General features: G+C 40.3%; 1 protein-coding gene across 1 annotated transcript in view; it reads left to right on the forward strand.

The window, feature by feature from the left end:
* LOC133250516 (adhesion G protein-coupled receptor E2-like) overlaps positions 1-13175 on the forward strand; it is a 67296-nt gene extending 54121 nt beyond the window's left edge. Inside the window, exon 18 of the mRNA XM_061421836.1 lies at positions 11353-13175. Coding sequence (XP_061277820.1) covers positions 11353-11361 — 9 coding nt within the window. The 3' untranslated portion in view covers positions 11362-13175. The remainder of the gene's footprint in view (positions 1-11352) is intronic.
* The last annotated feature ends 6066 nt before the right edge of the window (positions 13176-19241 follow it).

Raw genomic sequence — 19241 nt, forward strand, 5'->3', positions numbered from 1 at the left:
TCTTAAGCTTCCCGTGCCAATCACATTCGTAGCTGCAGGAATCTGAACAAACCTGTCAGACAAGCTAAAAAGTCATCAGAGAGGTTTGAATTGGAACACACCTATTATACCTTGGAGACTTATTACCTAGAACTCTAAGTTGATTTTCTTCAGAGAAATGGTGGTCGGGGATAGCCCCCACCCCCACCCCCACCCCCGTTAATGTCAGAAAAGTTGGTGAAAGTCATGAAATAGTGAAACAGATTTTGGTTTTGGGGTAGATGCTTGGGCAGGTCCAGGCGGCCTCTCGGGTCCTGATTCACCTTTGCATGTCAGGTCCTCTCCGCATGACCTTTGTCATGGGTGGGAACTCCCGTGCTGGCTCCCATGCAAATTATAGTTTCTTTCCCCTATAGTTCACCAAAACAAATATCTCTTAGATTTACAATGATCTCCATCTCCCAGAAAATCTTTCACAATTTCTGATCATTCTCTGCTGTTTTCTCATAAAACACTCCATCCTTATCCTCACTAGATTCTACTTACACATTCCTCTTTGTCTTTCTTCCATTCTCTCTTGCTAATCTCTGTCTCCTTTGTAGTTCCATACAAGTGATTGGTTCCAGAACAACTTTAATTCCTGTTTTATTCTTTTCTCCTAGACAACATTTATTCCTTAGATTCAGTCACAATAGCTGCAAATGGTGACCATTAGTTTCTTTATCTCTTACTTCTCCTCTTAAATCTAAAGGAGTATGGAGTATTTGACATTTTTGGTATCTCAAAGTCTTCATCAACTCAGCTTTCCAATTTAAGGCTTGCAGTCTTTACCCTAATCCAGTTCTTTCTCATGGTGTCCTTCTCAATCTTCATGATACCACATTCATCCTTTGGCACAAGTTTGGATCCTGAAAGTTACTCTCAACAGCTATCTTATTACCATCACAACATACCACCTTTGATCTTTTTGTTCTTATCTTTTCAATATGTCCACAATCTCTCCTGCTATCTCAACTTCCATCACCTCCTCCTTAGCCAGGCTGCCAGCTTGCCTAAACACCTGCTATGCTCACCTCACTGATTATTCTTTCCATCCTTGTCACCTCCCAATACATCCTTTACCCAGAAATCAGAAAGATCTTTTCAAAACACAAATAAAATCATTGCACTCTTTGGTAAAAACATTACATATAGGGTCAAAACCAAGAGCCATACATCAGTGAGAATTTGTTTGATTCATCTCCTGCTTTCCTCTCCAGCTTCATATACCATGTACTCACCATTATTCCAGCCACATCAAATTTCTTTCAATTTTGAAAATTCAGTGTGCCTCTTTGGGACAAAGGCTTTGCACATATTCCTTCTCTTTAAAACACTCTTTTTTATTCCTTGACTCAAAACTATGTACTCCTTCAGACATATCTCTACATGTTGATTCTTCCATGAAGCCTGTACCTGCTCAGGTTAGACCAGATTCTTCCATGTTTCTTTCCAATAGCCCCTAGAGAGTTTTGTCAGAGTCACTTTGCTCTTGATTTTCTCTATTTGATTAATATCTGTTTCCTTCTAGATTTACCATCTGCAGGCACCATTTTGCTTTTCCTGTCTGTTATATCTTCAATATTTCACACAGTGCCAGACATGTAGAACTACTCAATGCATAATTGCTACATGATTGGTTAAATTAATGAGTGAATAATCTGCACCTGAAAGAAGGGGCAGAAACTGTATTATTCATCAATCTCTCTCTCCAGTGTTTAACATTTTCCAAATGATCAGAAATTACTTACTAAACAAAAATGAATGAATGAATAACTGATCATTAAGGGGGTAAAATATCAGACAAAATTATTGATTATTTTATGGTGCTTCTTTCCTTTGGAAATATCAAAGTAATTCTCTCTCCTACTATATTTTTTTTTATTATTAACCATCCTGTATACCAATTAAACCCAAGTATTTCCTTATGATCCCAGAGCATTGTGTAGATCCTAGTTCCCAGGCTGAAACAAATCTGGAATGAAATATTAGCTCAACCAAGTGTTTGCTGTGTGAGCTAGGTCAAATTGCTTTTCAAATTGTTTCAAAATTGTGAAACATTTAAACTCTCAGTTGCCTCATTTGTCTCCTCCCTCCAAATTAAGACCATTTTCTTAAATTAACTCAATCAGAACTAACCACATGCTTCCCTTTTCAGACTCTAAGTGGGTCAAGCCTTAGTGGGGGGCGGGGGGTGCTGAACATCCTCCTCACACTAAATTCTGATTCAGCCAAGGTTGCAGAGTATAACCTAGTGGGAGTTAATGTGGCTTCCCTCATACAATTGATGCTGTCCACATGGGGAGGACCCCACAGATCTAAGAGATTCAATGACTTGCTCTACCACAGCCCTGTCCCACTCATGGATTACACTCATTCAGAGAGAATAGAACAAATAACTCATGAGTCTCTGCTTAAGGGAATGCTAATGGTGTGTGACTCTCCATGTTCTTGAGTCAACTCAGCCTCATCAAGGGCATAACCCTGTCCCTGGGAGACACAGAACAGAATCTGAGCTTCCCTCACTTTAGAATCCAAGAAAACTTACACTTCCATAGTGTAGTTTCCTACCGTTGCTGTAACAGGTTACCACACACTTGCTGCTAAAAACAAACAAATTTATCCTACAGATCTAGAGGTCAAAAGTTCAAAATGGATCTTATAGAACTAAAATTAAAATGTCTGTATCCCTTCTGGAGACTTTAGGGAAATACACATTTCTTCACCTTTTTTTTAACTTCTTGGTGATGCCTGCATTCCATGGTTAGTGGCCTCGTAATTCACTCAATCTTCAAAGTCTGTTTAGTGTAGCTTTTCAGATCAGTCAGCTCACCTCTATCCTCCTCCTCCTTCTTCCCCTTCTTCTTTTCCTCCTCTTTCATCTCTCTCTCTCTCTCTCTCTCTCTCTCTCTCTCTCTCTCTCTCTCTCTCTTCCTCACCTCCATCATTATATCTTTTCCCGCGTCTTACTCTCTTACTTTCCTCTCTCCTTTATGAAGACCCAGATCATTACATTGGCTCATCAGGGTAATCCAGGATACATTTTCCACCTAAAGATCATAAAAATTCATTTTTCCATGTAAGCTCATATATTTTTGCAGCTTCCAGAGTTAAGATGTTGACATCTTTGTGGGATCATTATTCTGCTAGCACATCTATTGTACGTGGGTTAGGTTTATAGTTCAGTTCAGTTGTTCAGTCATGTCCAGCTCTTTGCAGCCCCATGGACTGCAGCACGCCAGGCCTCCCTGTCTATCACCAATTCCTGGAGTTTACTCAAACTCATCTCCATTGAGTCAGTGATGCCATCCAACCATCTCATCCTCTGTCGTCCCCTTCTCCTCCTGCCTTCAATCTTTCCCAGCATCAGGGTCTTTTCCAATGAGTCAGCTCCTCACATCAGGTGGCCAAAGTACTGGAGTTTTGGCTTCAACATCAGTCCCTCAGATGAACACTTAGGACTGATCTCCTTTAGGTGGACTAGTTGGATCTCCTTGCTGTCCAAGGGACTCTCAAGAGTCTTCTCCAACACCACAGTTCAAAAGCATCAATTCTTTGGCGCTCAGCTTTCTTTATAGTCCAACTCTCACATGCATACATGACTACTGCAAAAACCATAGCTTTGACTAGACGGACCTTTGTTGGCAAAGTAATATCTCTGCTTTTTAATATGCTGTCTAGGTTAGTTGTAACCTTCCTTCCAAGGAGTAAGCATCTTTTAATCTCATGATTTATAGTAGAAATACTGAAATCTTCTTCATATTATATATATATGTGTGTGTGTGTGTGTGTGTGTGTGTGTGTGTGAATAAATATTTGCCACTGTCCCCTACTTCCTGCAGAGATGATATACATAGTGAAGAAACGAAATATACTTTCTCTATAGAGAAACACAGTAATGGCATCAGATAGCCATTGAAGGATTCTAAACTTCAAGTAATCTGGTCAGCTATTTCTACTATCTATGGGCAAAGGACCAAACAAATCCATGGCTTAATGAAATTACATCTTCTACTTTCTCCTAAAATTTGGTGTCTCTTGTGCTTAAAAGTGGAGAAGGCAATGGCAACCCACTCCAGTACTCTTGCCTGGAAAATCCCATGGATGGAGGGGCCTGGTGGGCTGCAGTCCATGGGGTCGCTAAGAGTCGGACACGACTGAGCAACTTCACTTTATTTTTTCACTTTCATGCATTGGAGAAGGAAATGGCAACCCACTCCAGTGTTCTTGCCTGGAGAATCCCAGGGATGGGGGAGCCTGGTGGGCTGCCGTCTATGGGGTCGCACAGAGTTGGACACGATTGAAGAGACTTAGCAGTAGCAGCAGTGCTTAAAAGTTAGGGATATCTTTCTTTCATTCTGGAATTTTCTTCTATGGCTTCCTGTCGTCTTGTTCAAGAAAAACAAAATTTATCTGTGTTCCATTGTGCATAATTTCCTGGAGCACAATATTTGAAACCTTCGTGAGTGAAGTTGCCCATCCCAAACACCAGAAATTTCCCTGAGCTTTCTATAGACCTAGGAATAAATAACTCATACTGGGGATGGTAAGGATTGTCCCAAAGGACTTCAGTGACTTTTCCTTTACATCTCAGGCAATTAACAACAGATAACTTTTCTAGACTTTTATCAATTTTCAAACTGACATTTTATGACTCCATGAAGAAAACATTTCCTAAACTCTGATTAGAGGAATCAAGACATACAATTAGAAACAGATAGATTTTTTTTTTTGAAGGACATTTAACTGTTATTATATTCTATAACTTCAGGGTTAGGAAACGTAGGGAGATGGGACTTCTGAGAAAGACCAGGCTCAACCAAATTTCATCCAGTCTGATAGGTATTTTGATCTTATCCTGACAAGTCCATCTGACAAGGAAATTTTTTTTTAACTAAAGAATTCTTAAATTTCTTTTCTTTCTTTCAAAGAAAATATTTATCTTTCTATGGTCTCATGTATCATTTCTAAAATATTACCTTTCCAAGTTACTTTAAAAGATCTTTGATTTTTCACAGAGCTAGGACAAGTAATTTCACAATTTGTATGGAAACATAAAAAACTTTGAGTAGCCAAAATAATCTTGAGAAAGAAGAATGGAACTGGAGGCATCAACCTTCCTGACTTCAGACTATGCTATAAAGTACAGTCATCAAGACAGTATGGGACTGGCACAAAGACAGAAATATAGATCAATGGAATAAAATAAAAAGCCCAGAGATAAATCCATTCACCTATGGACACCTTATCTTTGACTAAGGAGGCAAAAATATATAATGGAGAAAAGACAATCTCTTTAACAAGTGGTGTTGGGAAAACTGGCTGACCACCCATACAAGAATGAAACTAGAGCACTTTCTAACACTGTGCACAAAAATAAACTCAAAATGGATTAAAGATCTAAACATAAGACTAGAAACTATAAAACTCTTAGAAGAAAACATAGGTAGAACAGTCTCTGACATAAATCACAGCAGGATCCTCTATGACCCACCTCCCAGAGTAAAGGAAATAAAAACAAAATAAACAAATTGGGCCTAATTAAAAGTAAAAGCTTTCACACAATGAAGGAAACTATAAACAAGGTGAAAAGGCAGCCTTCAGAATGGGAGAAAATAATAGCAAATGAAGCAACTGACAACAAAGAATTGAACTCCAAAATATACAAACAGCTCATGCAGCTCAATACCAGAAAAACAAATGACACAATCAAAAACTGGGCCAAAGAACTAAACAGACATTTCTCCAAAGAAGACCTATAGATGGTTAATAAACACAGGAAAAGATACTCAATATTGCTCATTATCAGAAAATGCTAATCAAAACCTCAATGAGATACCATCTCACACCTTTCAGCATGGCTGCCATCAGAAAGTCTACAAACAATAAGTGCTGGAGAGGGTGTGAAGAAAAGGGAACCCTCTTATACTGTTGGTGTAAATGCAGACTAGTATGGCCACTGTTCTCTATGGAGAACAGTGTGGAGATTCCTTAAAAAGCTGGAAATAGAACTGCCATATGACCCAGCATCCCACTGCTGGGCATACACACCAAAGAAACCAGAATTGAAAGAAACACGTGTACCCCAGTGTTCATTGCTGCACTGTTTACAATAGCTAGGGCATGGAAATAACCTAGATGTCCATCGGCAGATGAATGGATAAGGAAGTTGTGGTACATATACTGAATGGAAAATTACTCAGCTATAAAAAAGAATGCATTTGTGTCAGTTCTAATGAGGGGGATGAAGTTGGAGCCTATTATATAGAGTGAAATAAGTCAGAAAGAGAAACACCAATATAGGATATTAATGCATATATATAGAATGTAGTGGAGAAGGCAATGACACCTCACTCCAGCACTCTTGCCTGGAAAACCCCATGGACAGAGGAGCCTGGTAGGCTGCGGTCCATGGGGTCGCTAAGAGTCGGACACGACCGAGCGACTTCACTTTCACTTTTCACTTTCATGCATTGGAGAAGGAAATGGCAACCCACTCCAGTGTTCTTGCCTGGAAAATCCCAGGGACGGGGGAGCCTGGTAGGCTACCGTCTATGGGGTCACATAGAGTCGGACATGACTGAAGTGACTTAGCATAGCATAGCAGCATAGCATAGAATGTAGAAAGATGGTAATGATGACCCTATTTGCAAGACAGCTAAAGAGAGGCAGAGGTAAAGAACAGACTTTTGGACTATGTGGGAGAAGGTGAAAGTGGGGTGATTTGAGAGACTAGCATTGAAACATGTATATTACATATGTAAAATAGATGACCAGTGCAAGTCTGATGCATGAAACAGGCCACTCAGAACCAGTGCTCTGGGACAACCCAGAGGGATGTGGAAGGGAGACATGGGAGTGGGGTTCAGGATGGGGAAACCTATGTACATCCATGGCTGATTCATGTTAATGTATGGCAAAAGCCACCCCAATACTGTAAAGTAATTAGCCTCCAATTAAAATGAATTAAGTAATTTTAAAAAGATCTTTGGAGGGATTCCCTGGCAGTCCAGTGGTTAAGACTTGGCACTTTCACTGCTCTGCGCCCAGCTTCAGTCCCTGCTCAGGAAATTAAGATCCCTCAAGCTGTGCAGAGTGGCAGAAAAAAAATCATTTGAACTGTATCTTCTTATTGCATGGAAAACCTGAAGTGTTATTCTTTGAGCCATTAAGTGAGAACAAAAGATACTTAGTTGTGTGTGTTTCAAGAAATTCATCATGTCATCAGTGTGAAAGAAGTCATGGTGGTGGACTTATTGGTTACTCAATTCCTGCAAATCCGGAATTTTACTGTGTCCCAAGGACTGATGTTGAAGCTGAAACTCCAATACTTTGGGCACCTGATGCGAAGAGCTGACTCATTTGAAAAGACCCTGATTCTAGGAAAGATTGAGAGCAGGAGAAGAAGGGGACGACCGAGGATAAGATAGTTGGATGGCATCACCGACTCAGTGGACATGGGTTTAGGTGGACTCCGGGAGTTGGAGATGGACAAGAAGGCCTGGCGTATTGCAGTTCATGAGGTCACAAAGAGTCGGACACGACTGAGCAACTGAACTGAACTGAACAGTGCATTCAAAAAAACTGTAAACACCTAAGACAAATCATAATGGAAAATAATATAAAAAGAATGTATATATGTGCATAACTGAGTCACCTTGCTGTATCTAATTATTAGAGAAACCTTGCCCCACTAAGAGCAGCCTCTTGTGGCCACTAACCATGAAACAAAATGAAAGTTTAAAAGGAATTGCAGGTTATGATGGGGCTACAAAGAAAGTCCATCTAAAAGAGGGGTCATGTTGGGTACTCCCAGATGTCAATCTTGTCCTTGTCCTGCAGGTCCTATAGTAGTAGGGCTTATCTCCACACCTGGGATGGGAAAGTTGCTGGATAAAGTCCCCCTGGTCCTGGATACTGAGGAACAGGCAATTGCACATGAGACACACAGGGGTTTGCTGTGGGAAGTCTCCCCCATCCTGATGTCAGATGGTATATCCACCTTTATCAGCAACAATAACACCCAGAACCTCAGCTCCCCTGTCACCTTGGTCTTCCAACATGTGAGTCCTGCTGGGATGGAACTGTGGATGTGGAAGAGTCCTGAGTCCTGGGCAGAGCCTTGGGTTTCAGAGGGCTCCCCCACAAGTGCATCATATCCCCAGGAAAGCCTAGCATAAGCTAGCTCTGGGTCAGCATTTCTGAGCAATAGACCCACCAGCTCACACCTACTTCCTGTCCCTATAGTCAGTGATCCTTGGGCCAAAGAAGAATGCATACTGCATCTTCTGGGAGTGTGGCCAGAATGTAAGTGGTCACCAGGCCACCAGAGGCTGCAAGATGGTGGGAACCACCTGCCAGTGCACCCACCTCAGCAGCTTTGCTGTCCTCATGGCCCACTATGATGTGCAGAGGAGAACCCTCAGAGTGGCTACATTCAATGTGTGCTGCTGGGTAACAAATTCCCACCCATGTAAAACAAGAAAAAATTAAATCTTGCATGGTACAACTGGGATGGATGCTCAGATTTTTACAATGCTGAAATCATTCTGTCCACCTGGACTGCATTCTTATTGAGGCTCGGAATCCTCATCCAACCCTCTGACTTCTGGCAAGGTTCAGTTCCTTGTGGTTGTTGGACTGAGGTCTCATTGTCTTCCTATCTGTCAGCAAGGGAGCTGGTATAGCTCTCAGGGCCTATATGTGTTCCTTCTCAGGTGGCCTCTCCTGGACCCTCTCACAGTGTCTCTATCTGGAAGCCACCAGGAGAAGCTCCCTTACATGAAAACTCTCTAAACTTTGAATGTTTTCTCCAAAAACAAAGAAAGCTCAGTTTGTGTTTTTGCTTTTTTTTTGTAGAGGAAGTTCTTTTTTTGTTTGTTTGTTTGTTTGTTTTTCTCAAACTGGAGGATAATTGCTTTACAATGTTGTTTTGGCTTCAGTGATAAAACAATGTGAATTAGCCATGGTGGTTTAGTCTCTAAGTCATCTCCAACTCTTGCAACCCAATAGGCTGTAGCCCCCAAGACTGCTTTTCCATGGACTTTCCCAGGAAAGAATACTGGAGTGGGTAGCCATTCTCTTCTCCATGGGATCGTCCCAACCCTGGGATGAAACCTGTGTCTCATGTCTCCTGTGTTCTTTACTGCATTCTTTATCACCACCTTGGAAGCCCACCCAGATTCGCATTTGATTTCAAACCTGGAAGTGGTTATGTATACCACAGGGGACAGTGACATGGTTGTCAATAGAATTCTCAATACCATGAGAGTCTTCTGGAATTGAGTGCACAAGGGCTGTAGAAAGAAAGATTTGATGATGGCAGAGGTCAGAGGGGACCAGAGGAACCAGTGAGTACAGGTGAGTCAGGAGCAATCTTTGCCTCTTCACCTGACCAAGTGAGCTGCTTACTTTCTCTGGTTCATCAAAACCAACACTCTCTGGCAACCTGAAACAATGGGGAATTTACTGAAATACAAATGGCACTCACATGAAAGCAAGCATGAAATGACTGTAGCACAAAATGCTTAAGAATCACAGGAGCCCCCAGAAGTTTGAACAACAATCCAAGGCCATGTTTCCTACAGCCATGTGACTAGATGTCAAAATATCCATACTTAATACACAATTTTACACTTGTTGAAGAGTTAAAATATTGGGGCTTTGAATGCCAAGACAATAAGAAAGGAACCATCTCCATCTCACTTCGAACTCCAGACACTGAATTCCTCTTGGTCCAAAAACCAAAGTTGGCTTCTCCTGCACGTGTCAATAGATGTTTTACACAGTAAATACAATCTATGTATTTCTTATTTGATCCTTCTTTTTTCACACATCTGATAGATTATTCTCTTGAGTCTACAAAGAGATTCTCCATTATTTTTTGACCATGTGGCATTCTGTTGGATAAACTACATATCAAGGCTCTTATAGTGAGTGTTTTTGTTAGATCATTTGCTAATACAAATAATGTTGCAACTGTTTACACTTACTTCATTGATCTCATTTTTGATTATGCAGTTAGGTTGGATACTGCGTCAAATTCACAACTGCATGTTTGTAGATACTTCCATATTTCAACATCTTGAGGTCACTCCATCGACCCTGACAACAGTAGTATGTGTGTGTGTGCTCACTTTTGGTGAACTCTGTTGTGATTCCATGTACTGTAGCCTGCAAGCTCCTCTATCCATGGGATTTTCTGGGCAAGAACACTAGAGTGCATTGCCATGTCCACTTCCAGGATCTTGCCAACCTAGGGGTCAAACTCACATCTCTTGCATTTCTTGCATTGGCAGGCAGATTTTTTATCCTGAGCCACATATTTCCCTACAGCCTCACCACAAGGTTATTATCCAATTTTGTACTTTTACCCATCTGAGAGGAAAATAGCATATCTAGGGAAAGATGTGTATCTTTGTATCCTTTTTATTATTAGTGAAAGGGAACATCTTTCTTTATGAGTCAGTAATATTTCAATCTCTGGAAACAATTTGTTCATATCCTTGGTATATTTTTCTATTAGCTTGTAGTACTTTTCTTATGGGTTGGGGGACACTCTTAAGATATGCTGTTGGTGAAACTAAAGACTCTCAAGTCTTACAGTACATCAAAAATCATCTGGAGGGCTTGTTATTTATTTGACATTTTACTGATAAATGTCATACCTAACCTAGGACCCAGCATACCAATTCATGCCCATATCTTTATTCATGAACTTCCCACTACCCTCATCCACACTACTGTACCTGGTGAAATCAGGTTCACTGATTTCAGGTTCACTGATTTCCACTTATCACATCTTTTAAGAAGCCAGGGAGGTCCTTTGTTTTCTTTTCATTAACACAGAGAGAATCATCTGGACAGAGAATGCTCTAGGTCATTTCATGGAGAGCAAAAAGATAGGGACATCATTGGAGGGACCAGGCCAGAGGGACCTCCCATTTCACAAATATAATTGACCATTTGTATTTGTCTTCCCACTAGATGGTAAGGTTTGTGAAATCAGAAATCTTGCCTGTGTTATTTTTAATGCACAGGGTCAGCACAAAGCCATGTGCACAAAACATCCACAGTAATATCAGTTGATTGAAACTGGGGATATTTATTCAACATCATAAGGTTACTGAGATGTTGATAAGGATTGCATTGAATCTATAGGTCAATTTGCTGCAATGCTACCATTTTAACAGTATTGTCTTCTGATCCATGAATGTGGCATGTTGATCCATTTCTTTGTGTCTTTTTTGACTTCTTTTGACAATCTTCTTTAGTTTTCGGTGTAAAAGTTTTGCAGTTTCTAACAAAGTGTCATTTTTACATATTCCTTCTCAGGAGACTTAAATTAACGGCTAAATCAGATGATCTTGTATCCTGTTCGGAAAGGAAAATTCTGAACCGTCATCTCTGGGCAAAACTTTTAAAATATGTTTTCATGTTTGTTAAAGGAACTCTTCACAGAACCATTGTGTAAGGAAGTATGATGGGAATTGTTGATATTTAGATTGCTGGGAGAATTTTGCTTTTCTACTCCATATGGTATGCTCACCTCACTCTTGGCATAGTCAAAGGGCTCTGATGTAATTCCCCAGTTGCCTTAGATTAAATCACCTGCTTCAACCTTTTTCTACAAAGTTCCTCAAGTTTGTAGGTATATGAAGATATTTGAAGGTATATGACAAGGAAAATGAGCTTCAGAAAACTGACTTAAAATACCATAAGACAGGAAAGTAAGATTCAAATATATACATGGAGGGTAAACAATTGCTATGGTGTCCCAAATTTTTCCTGGGTTATGTCCTAAAAACACTTGAGTTACAAGCAAGCAGGACAGTTGGTTTCAATACATACATGCTTCAACTTCTTCACCCTCAAACTTATGCATGAGAAAAATATATTTTACTACTCACCATATGTGTGGGTGTTTGTAAGTCGCTCCATAGTGTCTGACTCTTTGTGACCCCATAGTCCATAGCCCACCAGGCTCTTCTGCCCATGGAATTCTCCAGGCAAGAATACTGGAGTGGATAGCTATTCCTTTCTTCAGGGGATCTTCCTGACCCACGGATTGATGTCAGGCCTCCTGCATTGCAGGCAGATTCTTTACCATCTGAGCCACCATGGAAGCTCAGTACACACCATGTACTGCACTAAATTAAAAGATCTAGTTTCTAATTTCACAGAGCTTACATGTTAAAGAAAAGGTTTTGTTAAGAATGAAATCAGAATCCTGTAAATAAATAAAATCTCTACATCCTTACATTTGTAAGGTGTGCTGGATTAGAAAGAGTATATTGCTACTGCACATTTTTTAAGTTTTACTTACATGTATAACAAACTATTTCATTCTCAGAATGAGATCTTAGCAAGATCCAAGACCAGTGGGACATAGAAATGTCCCATGGACATCCACTGACCAGATTTGTATCAATTTAAACCAAATGGAAAATGACTTTAAATGATCATAACGTGTTAAATTTAAAATATCCATGAGTACATAATGATACTTAACATATTTGAAAATAAGTGTAGAAGATATGACAGAAGTAGATAATGACAATTTTTCAGTATCCAGTAAATCACCACTAAAAGCACTGGGGGAAATCTTGTTGAAAAACTGGCCAATCTCACAATGCTAAAGAATTCTCTTAAGTGATTATTGATTTATTACAAGGACCAAAGTGTATTTTTGTAATGTTAGATCAGATAGGCACCAAATGAACTTAATGATCAATCTTAACATCAATAATATCAGTCTGATGTTATATATTTCCTGATAAGACATGAACTGAAAACATCCCGTTTGTGCTAAATAAAGGTTTGTGTCCATATCATAAGTGTGTGTGTGTGTGTGTGTGTGTGTGCTGTTGCTTCAGTCATGTCCAGCCCTCCAGGCTCCTCTCCAGGCAAGAATACAGAGTGGGTTGCCTCTAGTATTGATCTCTTCCAGGGCATCTTTCTGATTGAGGGATCGAACCCTCATCTGCCTGTGTCTTCCTGCATTGCAGGCAGATTCTTTACCCACTAAGCCATTGGGGAAGCCCAGTCAATTTAACCTATATCTAATTGTCACGCGAGTGTATGTTCCTTGGTTCTTTGTGTCGTCACAACAAAGATTTGGAGCAATGGACATTAAAGCCCTCGGCGCATCACAGCTCTTGGGTCTTGGACAAACCGTGTTACAGCTCTTAGGCAAATCAGAGTTACAGCTCCATTTTATTTAGAAGATAGCAGGAGAATCCAAGACTCGAAGAGAAGGGAGTGGAGGAGTGCGTGGGGAGGGAGAAAGAGAGAGAGAGAAAGAGAGAGAGAGAAAAAGAGAGAGCGTGCGCATGCACGCGGGAGAGAGAGTCCTTGAGAAGCTCTTTGGCTCCTCCTTTTATATGTTTTTTTCCTCCACCTGGGCCTGCCCTATGCAAATTGGGCTTAGCCAGGAGTGCTGTTTGTTCTGCCTGAAGTTTTCACTCTGGTCCTCAGACCTTCCTTTGACTGTCCTTGTCTTTTAGCCACCGCCATTTTGGATTCCTTTTCCCTATTCTACCTACCTAACATAATCTAACCTTTAGACCGAGGCTTAGCAAATCCAGGAAGCTGCCTGTCTTGAGTGCTTGTGAAACAGTCTGCATTGCGGGCTGATTCTTTACCCACTATGCCATCGGAGAAGCCCAATCAATTTAACCTATATCTAATCTAACCTTTAGACCGAGGCTTAGCAAATCCAGGAAGCTGCCTGTCTTGCAAATAAACTCTTACTGGTTCAGAACCACACTATTCACTGGTTTATTGCCCATAGTTGCTTTCAGGCTACAGTGTGAAGTTGAGTGCTTGTGAAACAGTCTGAAAGACCACAAAGCCAAAATTGTTTACTATCTGGCCCGTTCTAGAAAAACCTTTCTGGTACCTGTTCTTTGAGACCAGACTTTCAGTACACATGAAACACAGGGGAAAGACACACAAGTTAAATAACCAGTCTGTTGTTCCATGTCCAGTTCTAACTGTTGCTTCCTGACCTGCATACAGATTTCTCAGGAGTTTTGCTAAGAAAATGCACTGGTCATAGCAAACACCCTCCTCCAACAACATAAGACAAGACTCTATACATGGACATCACCAGATGGTCAACACCGAAATCAGATTGATTATATTCTTTGCAGCCAAAGATGGAGAAGCTCTATACAGTCAACAAAAACAAGACCAGGAGCTGACTGTGGCTCAGATCATGAACTCCTTTTTACCAAATTCAGACTTAAATTGAAGAAAGTAGGGAAAACCACTAGACGATTCAGGTATGACCTAAATCAAGTCCCTTATGATTATACAGTGGAAGTGAGAAATAGATTTAAGTGCCTAAATCTGATAGATAGACTGCCTGATGAACTATGGAATGAGGTTCGTGACATCGTACAGGAGACAGGGATCAAGACCATCCCCATGGAAAAGAAATGCAAAAAAGCAAAATGGCTGTCTGGGGAGGCCTTACAAATAGCTGTGAAAAGACGAGAAGTGAAAAGCAAAGGAGAAAAGGAAAGATATAAGCATCTGAATGCAGAATTCCAAAGAATAGCAAGGAGAGATAAGAAAGCCTTCCTCAGCAATCGATGCAAGGAAATAGAGGAAAACAACAGAAGGGGAAAGACTAGAGATCTCTTCAAGAAAAATTAGAGATACCAAGGGAATATTTCATGCAAAGATGGGCTCGATAAAGGACAGAAATAGTATGAAACTAATACAAGCAGAAGATATTAAGAAGAGATGGCAAGAATCCACAGGAGAACTGTACAAAAAGATCTTCACGACCCAGATAGTCACGATGGTGTGATCACTGACCTAGAGCCAGACATCCTGGAATGTGAAGTCAAGTGGGCCTTAGAAAGCATCACTACGAACAAAGCTAGTGGAGGTGATGGAATTCCAGTTGAGCTATTTCAAATCCTGAAAGATGATGCTGTGAAAGTGCTGCACTCAATATGCCAGCAAATTTGGAAAACTCAGCAGTGGCCACAGGACTGGAAAAGGTCAGTTTTCAGTCCAATCCCAAAGAAAGGCAATAAAAAAAGAATGCTCAAACTACTGCACAATTGCTTCAGCAATACATGAACCATGAACTTCCTGATGTTCAAGCTGCTTTTAGAAAAGGCAGAGGAACCAGAGATCAAATTGCCAACATCTGCTGGATCATCGAAAAAGCAAGAGAGTTCCAGAAAAACATATATTTCTGCTTTATTGACTATAAAGCCTTTGACTGTGTGGATCACAGTAAACTGTGGAAAATTCTGAAAGAGATAGGAATACCAGACCACCTGACCTGCCTCTTGAGAAATCTGTATGCAGGTCAGAAATGCAAAGGATCATAAGAGACTACTGTCAGCAACTATATGCCAATAAAATGGACAACGTGGAAGAAGTGGACAAATTCTTAGAAAAGTACAACTTTCCAAAACTGGACCAGGAAGAAATAGAAAATCTTAACAGACCCATCACAAGCACGGAAATTGAAACTGTAATAAGAAATCTTCCAGCAAACAAAAGCCCAGGTCCAGACGGCTTCACAGTTGAATTCTACCAAAAATTTAGAGAAGAGCTAACACCTATCCTGCTCAAACTCTTCCAGAAAATTGCAGAGGAAGGTAAACTTCCAAACTCATTCTATGAGGCCACCATCACCCTAATACCAAAACCTGACAAAGATGCCACAAAAAAAGAAAACTACAGGCCAATATCACTGATGAACAAAATTCTAGCAATCAGAATCCAACAACACATTAAAAAGATCATACACCATGACCAAGTAGGCTTTATCCCAGGGATGCAAGGATTCTTCAATATCCACAAATCAAACAACACACCACATTAACAAATTGAAAAATAAAAACCATATGATTATCTCAATAGATGCAGAGAAAGCCTGTGACAAAATTCAACATCCATTTATGATAAAAACTCTCCATAAAGCAGGAATAGAAGAAATATACCTCAACATAATAAAAGCTATATATGACAAACCCACAGCAAACATTATCCTCAAGGGTGAAAAATTGAAAGCATTTCCTCTAAAGTCAGGAACAAGACAAGGGTGCCCACTTTCACCATTACTATTCGACATAGTTTTGGAAGTTTTGGCCACAGTAATCAGAGCAGAAAAAGAAATAACAGGAATCCAAGTTGGAAAAGAAGAAGTAAAACTCTCACTGTTTGCAGATGACATGATCCTCTACATAGAGAACCCTAAAGACTCCACCAGAAAATTGTTAGAACTAATCAATGAATACAGTAAAGTTGCAGGATATAAAATCAACACACAGAAATCCCTTGCATTCCTATACACTAATAATGAGAAAATAGAAAGAGAAATTAAGGAAACAATTCCATTCACCATTGCATCGAAAAGAATAAAATACTTAGGAATGTATCTACCTAAAGAAACTAAAGACCTATACATGGAAAACTATAAAACACTGGTGAAAGAAATCAAAGAGGACACTAATAGATGGAGAAATATACCATGTTTATGGATCGGAAGAATTAATATAGTGAAAATGAGTATACTACCCAAAGCAATCTATATATTCTATGCAATCCCTATCAAGCTACCAATGGTATTTTCCACAGAACTAGAACAAATAGAACAAAACTAGAACAAACTTCACAGTTTGTATGGAAATACAAAAAACCTCGAATAGCCAAAGCAATCTTGAGAAAGAAGAATGGAACTGGAGGAATCAACCTTCCTGACTTTAGGCTCTACTACAAAGCCACAGTCATTAAGACAGGATGCTACTGGCACAAAGACAGAAATATAGATCAATGGAACAAAATAGAAAGCCCAGAGATAAATCCACGCACCTAGGGACACCTTATCTTTGACAAAGGAGGCAGGAATATACAATGGATTAAAAACAATCTCTTTCACAAGTGGTGCTGGGAAAACTGGTCAACCACTTGTAAAAGAATGAAACTAGAACACTTTCTAACACCATACACAAAAATAAACTCAAAATGGATTAAAGATCTAAACGTAAGACCAGAAACTATAGAACTCCTAGAGGAGAACACAGGCAAAACACTCTCCGACATACATCACAGCAGGATCCTCTATGACCCACCTCCCAGAATATTGGAAATAAAAGCAAAAATAAACAAATGGGACCTAATTAAACTTAAAAGCTTCTGCACAACAAAGGAAACTATAAGCAAGGTGAAAAGACAGCCTTCAGAATGGGAGAAAATAATAGCAAATGAAGCAACTGACAAACAACTAATCTCAAAAATATACAAGCAACTCCTACAGCTCAATTCCAGAAAAATAAATGACCCAATCAAAAAATGGGCCAAAGAACTAAATAGACATTTCTCCAAAGAAGACATACAGATGGCTAACGAACACATGAAAAGAAGCTCAACATCACTCATTATCAGAGAAATGCAAATCAAAACCACTATGAGGTACCATTTCACGCCAGTCAGAATGGCTGCTATCCGAAAGTCTACAAGCAATAAATGCTGGACAGGGTGTGGAGAAAAGGGAATCCTCTTACACTGTTGGTGGGAACAAAAACTAGTACAGCCACTAAGGAGAACAGTGTGGAGATTCCTTAAAAAACTGGAAATAGAACTGCCTTGTGATCCAGCAATCCCACTGCTGGGCATACACACTGAGGAAACCAGAATTGAAAGAGACACGTGTACCCCAATGTTCATCACAGCACTGTTTATAATAGCCAGGATAAGGAAGCAACCTAGATGTCCATCAGCAGATGAATGGATAAAGAAAGCAGTGGTACATATACACAATGGAGTATTACTCAGCCATTAAAAAGAATACATTTGAACCAGTTCTAATGAGGTGGATGAAACTGGAGCCTATTATACAGAGTGAAGTAAGCCAGAAAGAAAAACACCAATACAGTATACTAACGCATATATATGGAATTTAGAAAGATGGTAACAATAACCCTGTATACGAGACAGCAAAAGAGACACTGATGTATAGAACAGTCTTTTGGACTCTGTGGGAGAGGGAGAGGGTGGGATGGTTTGGGAGAATGGCATTGAAACATGTATAATATCATATATGAAACAAGTCACCAGTCCAGGTTCGATGCACGATACTGGATGCTTGGGGCTGGTGCACTGGAACGACCCAGAGGGATGGTATGGGGAGGGAAGAGGGACGAGGGTTCAGGATGGGGAACACATGTATACCTGTGGCGGATTCATTTTGATATATGGCAAAACCAATACAATATTGTAAAGTTAAAAAATAAGATAAAATTTTTTCAAAAAGCATCAACTCTTCGGCGCTCAGTTTTCTTCAAAGTCCAACTTTCACATCCATACATCACCACTGGGAAAACCATAGCCTTGACTAGATGGACCTTTGTTGGCAAAGTAATGTCTCTGTAGATAACTACAGATAAATGCCTGTAGAAAGCAAAGCACTGAGTACCCAAGTATTTTCTGTCTTACAGCTTTTTAGTGAAAGAAGTGCATTGGGTTGGTGGGTTGCTTCTAAAGGCACAGGAGAACTTGGAGAAGGAAATATTGAACTCAGGATTTGAAATGCTTCAGTTCCCAGTTCAAGTTTCAGGCAAGGAAAATCAACAGTCTGTTACCAGAAGTATTTCATAAATTTGTTCTACTATCAAGTGCTTGTAAGGTGCAAAGGTATTGATTCTCTTCTGTACTGTGCTAATTCAATAGACAGATAAGGCAGAGAGTGATGTCAGCAACATGGTGGAGTGCAAAGCTGCCTTTGTCTTTCCCCATCAATCTACAACCAGTAAAACAAACACAGTTCAGCAAGTGTGCTCCAGCATACCAAGATGCTGGATTATTACATGCATCTGTACATCTAGAGGTGGATAGACTGAAATATATAGAGGAGGTGAAACTGAGGGAACGATGGAGGCACTGCCTGCAACCCAAGCACCTGTCTGTGATAGCTGAACCTGCAGCCCCAGAGAACCTGGTAGGATTTAGGGGACGAGGAACACAAGACTCTGGCCTCCCAGCCACAAGGACACTTGTGGCCATTGATAACTGAGTAACAGTGGCAGTGGGCCCTTGGATCCTGTTCTTCCAACCAGTGAGGTGCCCATGACTGTGGACCCCCATCCCCACCTTGCAACAGTGGAGCTCATGAGCCTTAAAACACTAGGCACAGCAAAGGCACCTGCATGACCCCAGCTCCCCTGGGGTAGTAGTACCTGCAAATCATGCCATCC

The sequence above is a fragment of the Bos javanicus genome, chromosome 7 (assembly GCF_032452875.1).
Source record: "Bos javanicus breed banteng chromosome 7, ARS-OSU_banteng_1.0, whole genome shotgun sequence".
Taxonomy (NCBI): Eukaryota; Metazoa; Chordata; class Mammalia; order Artiodactyla; family Bovidae; genus Bos; species Bos javanicus.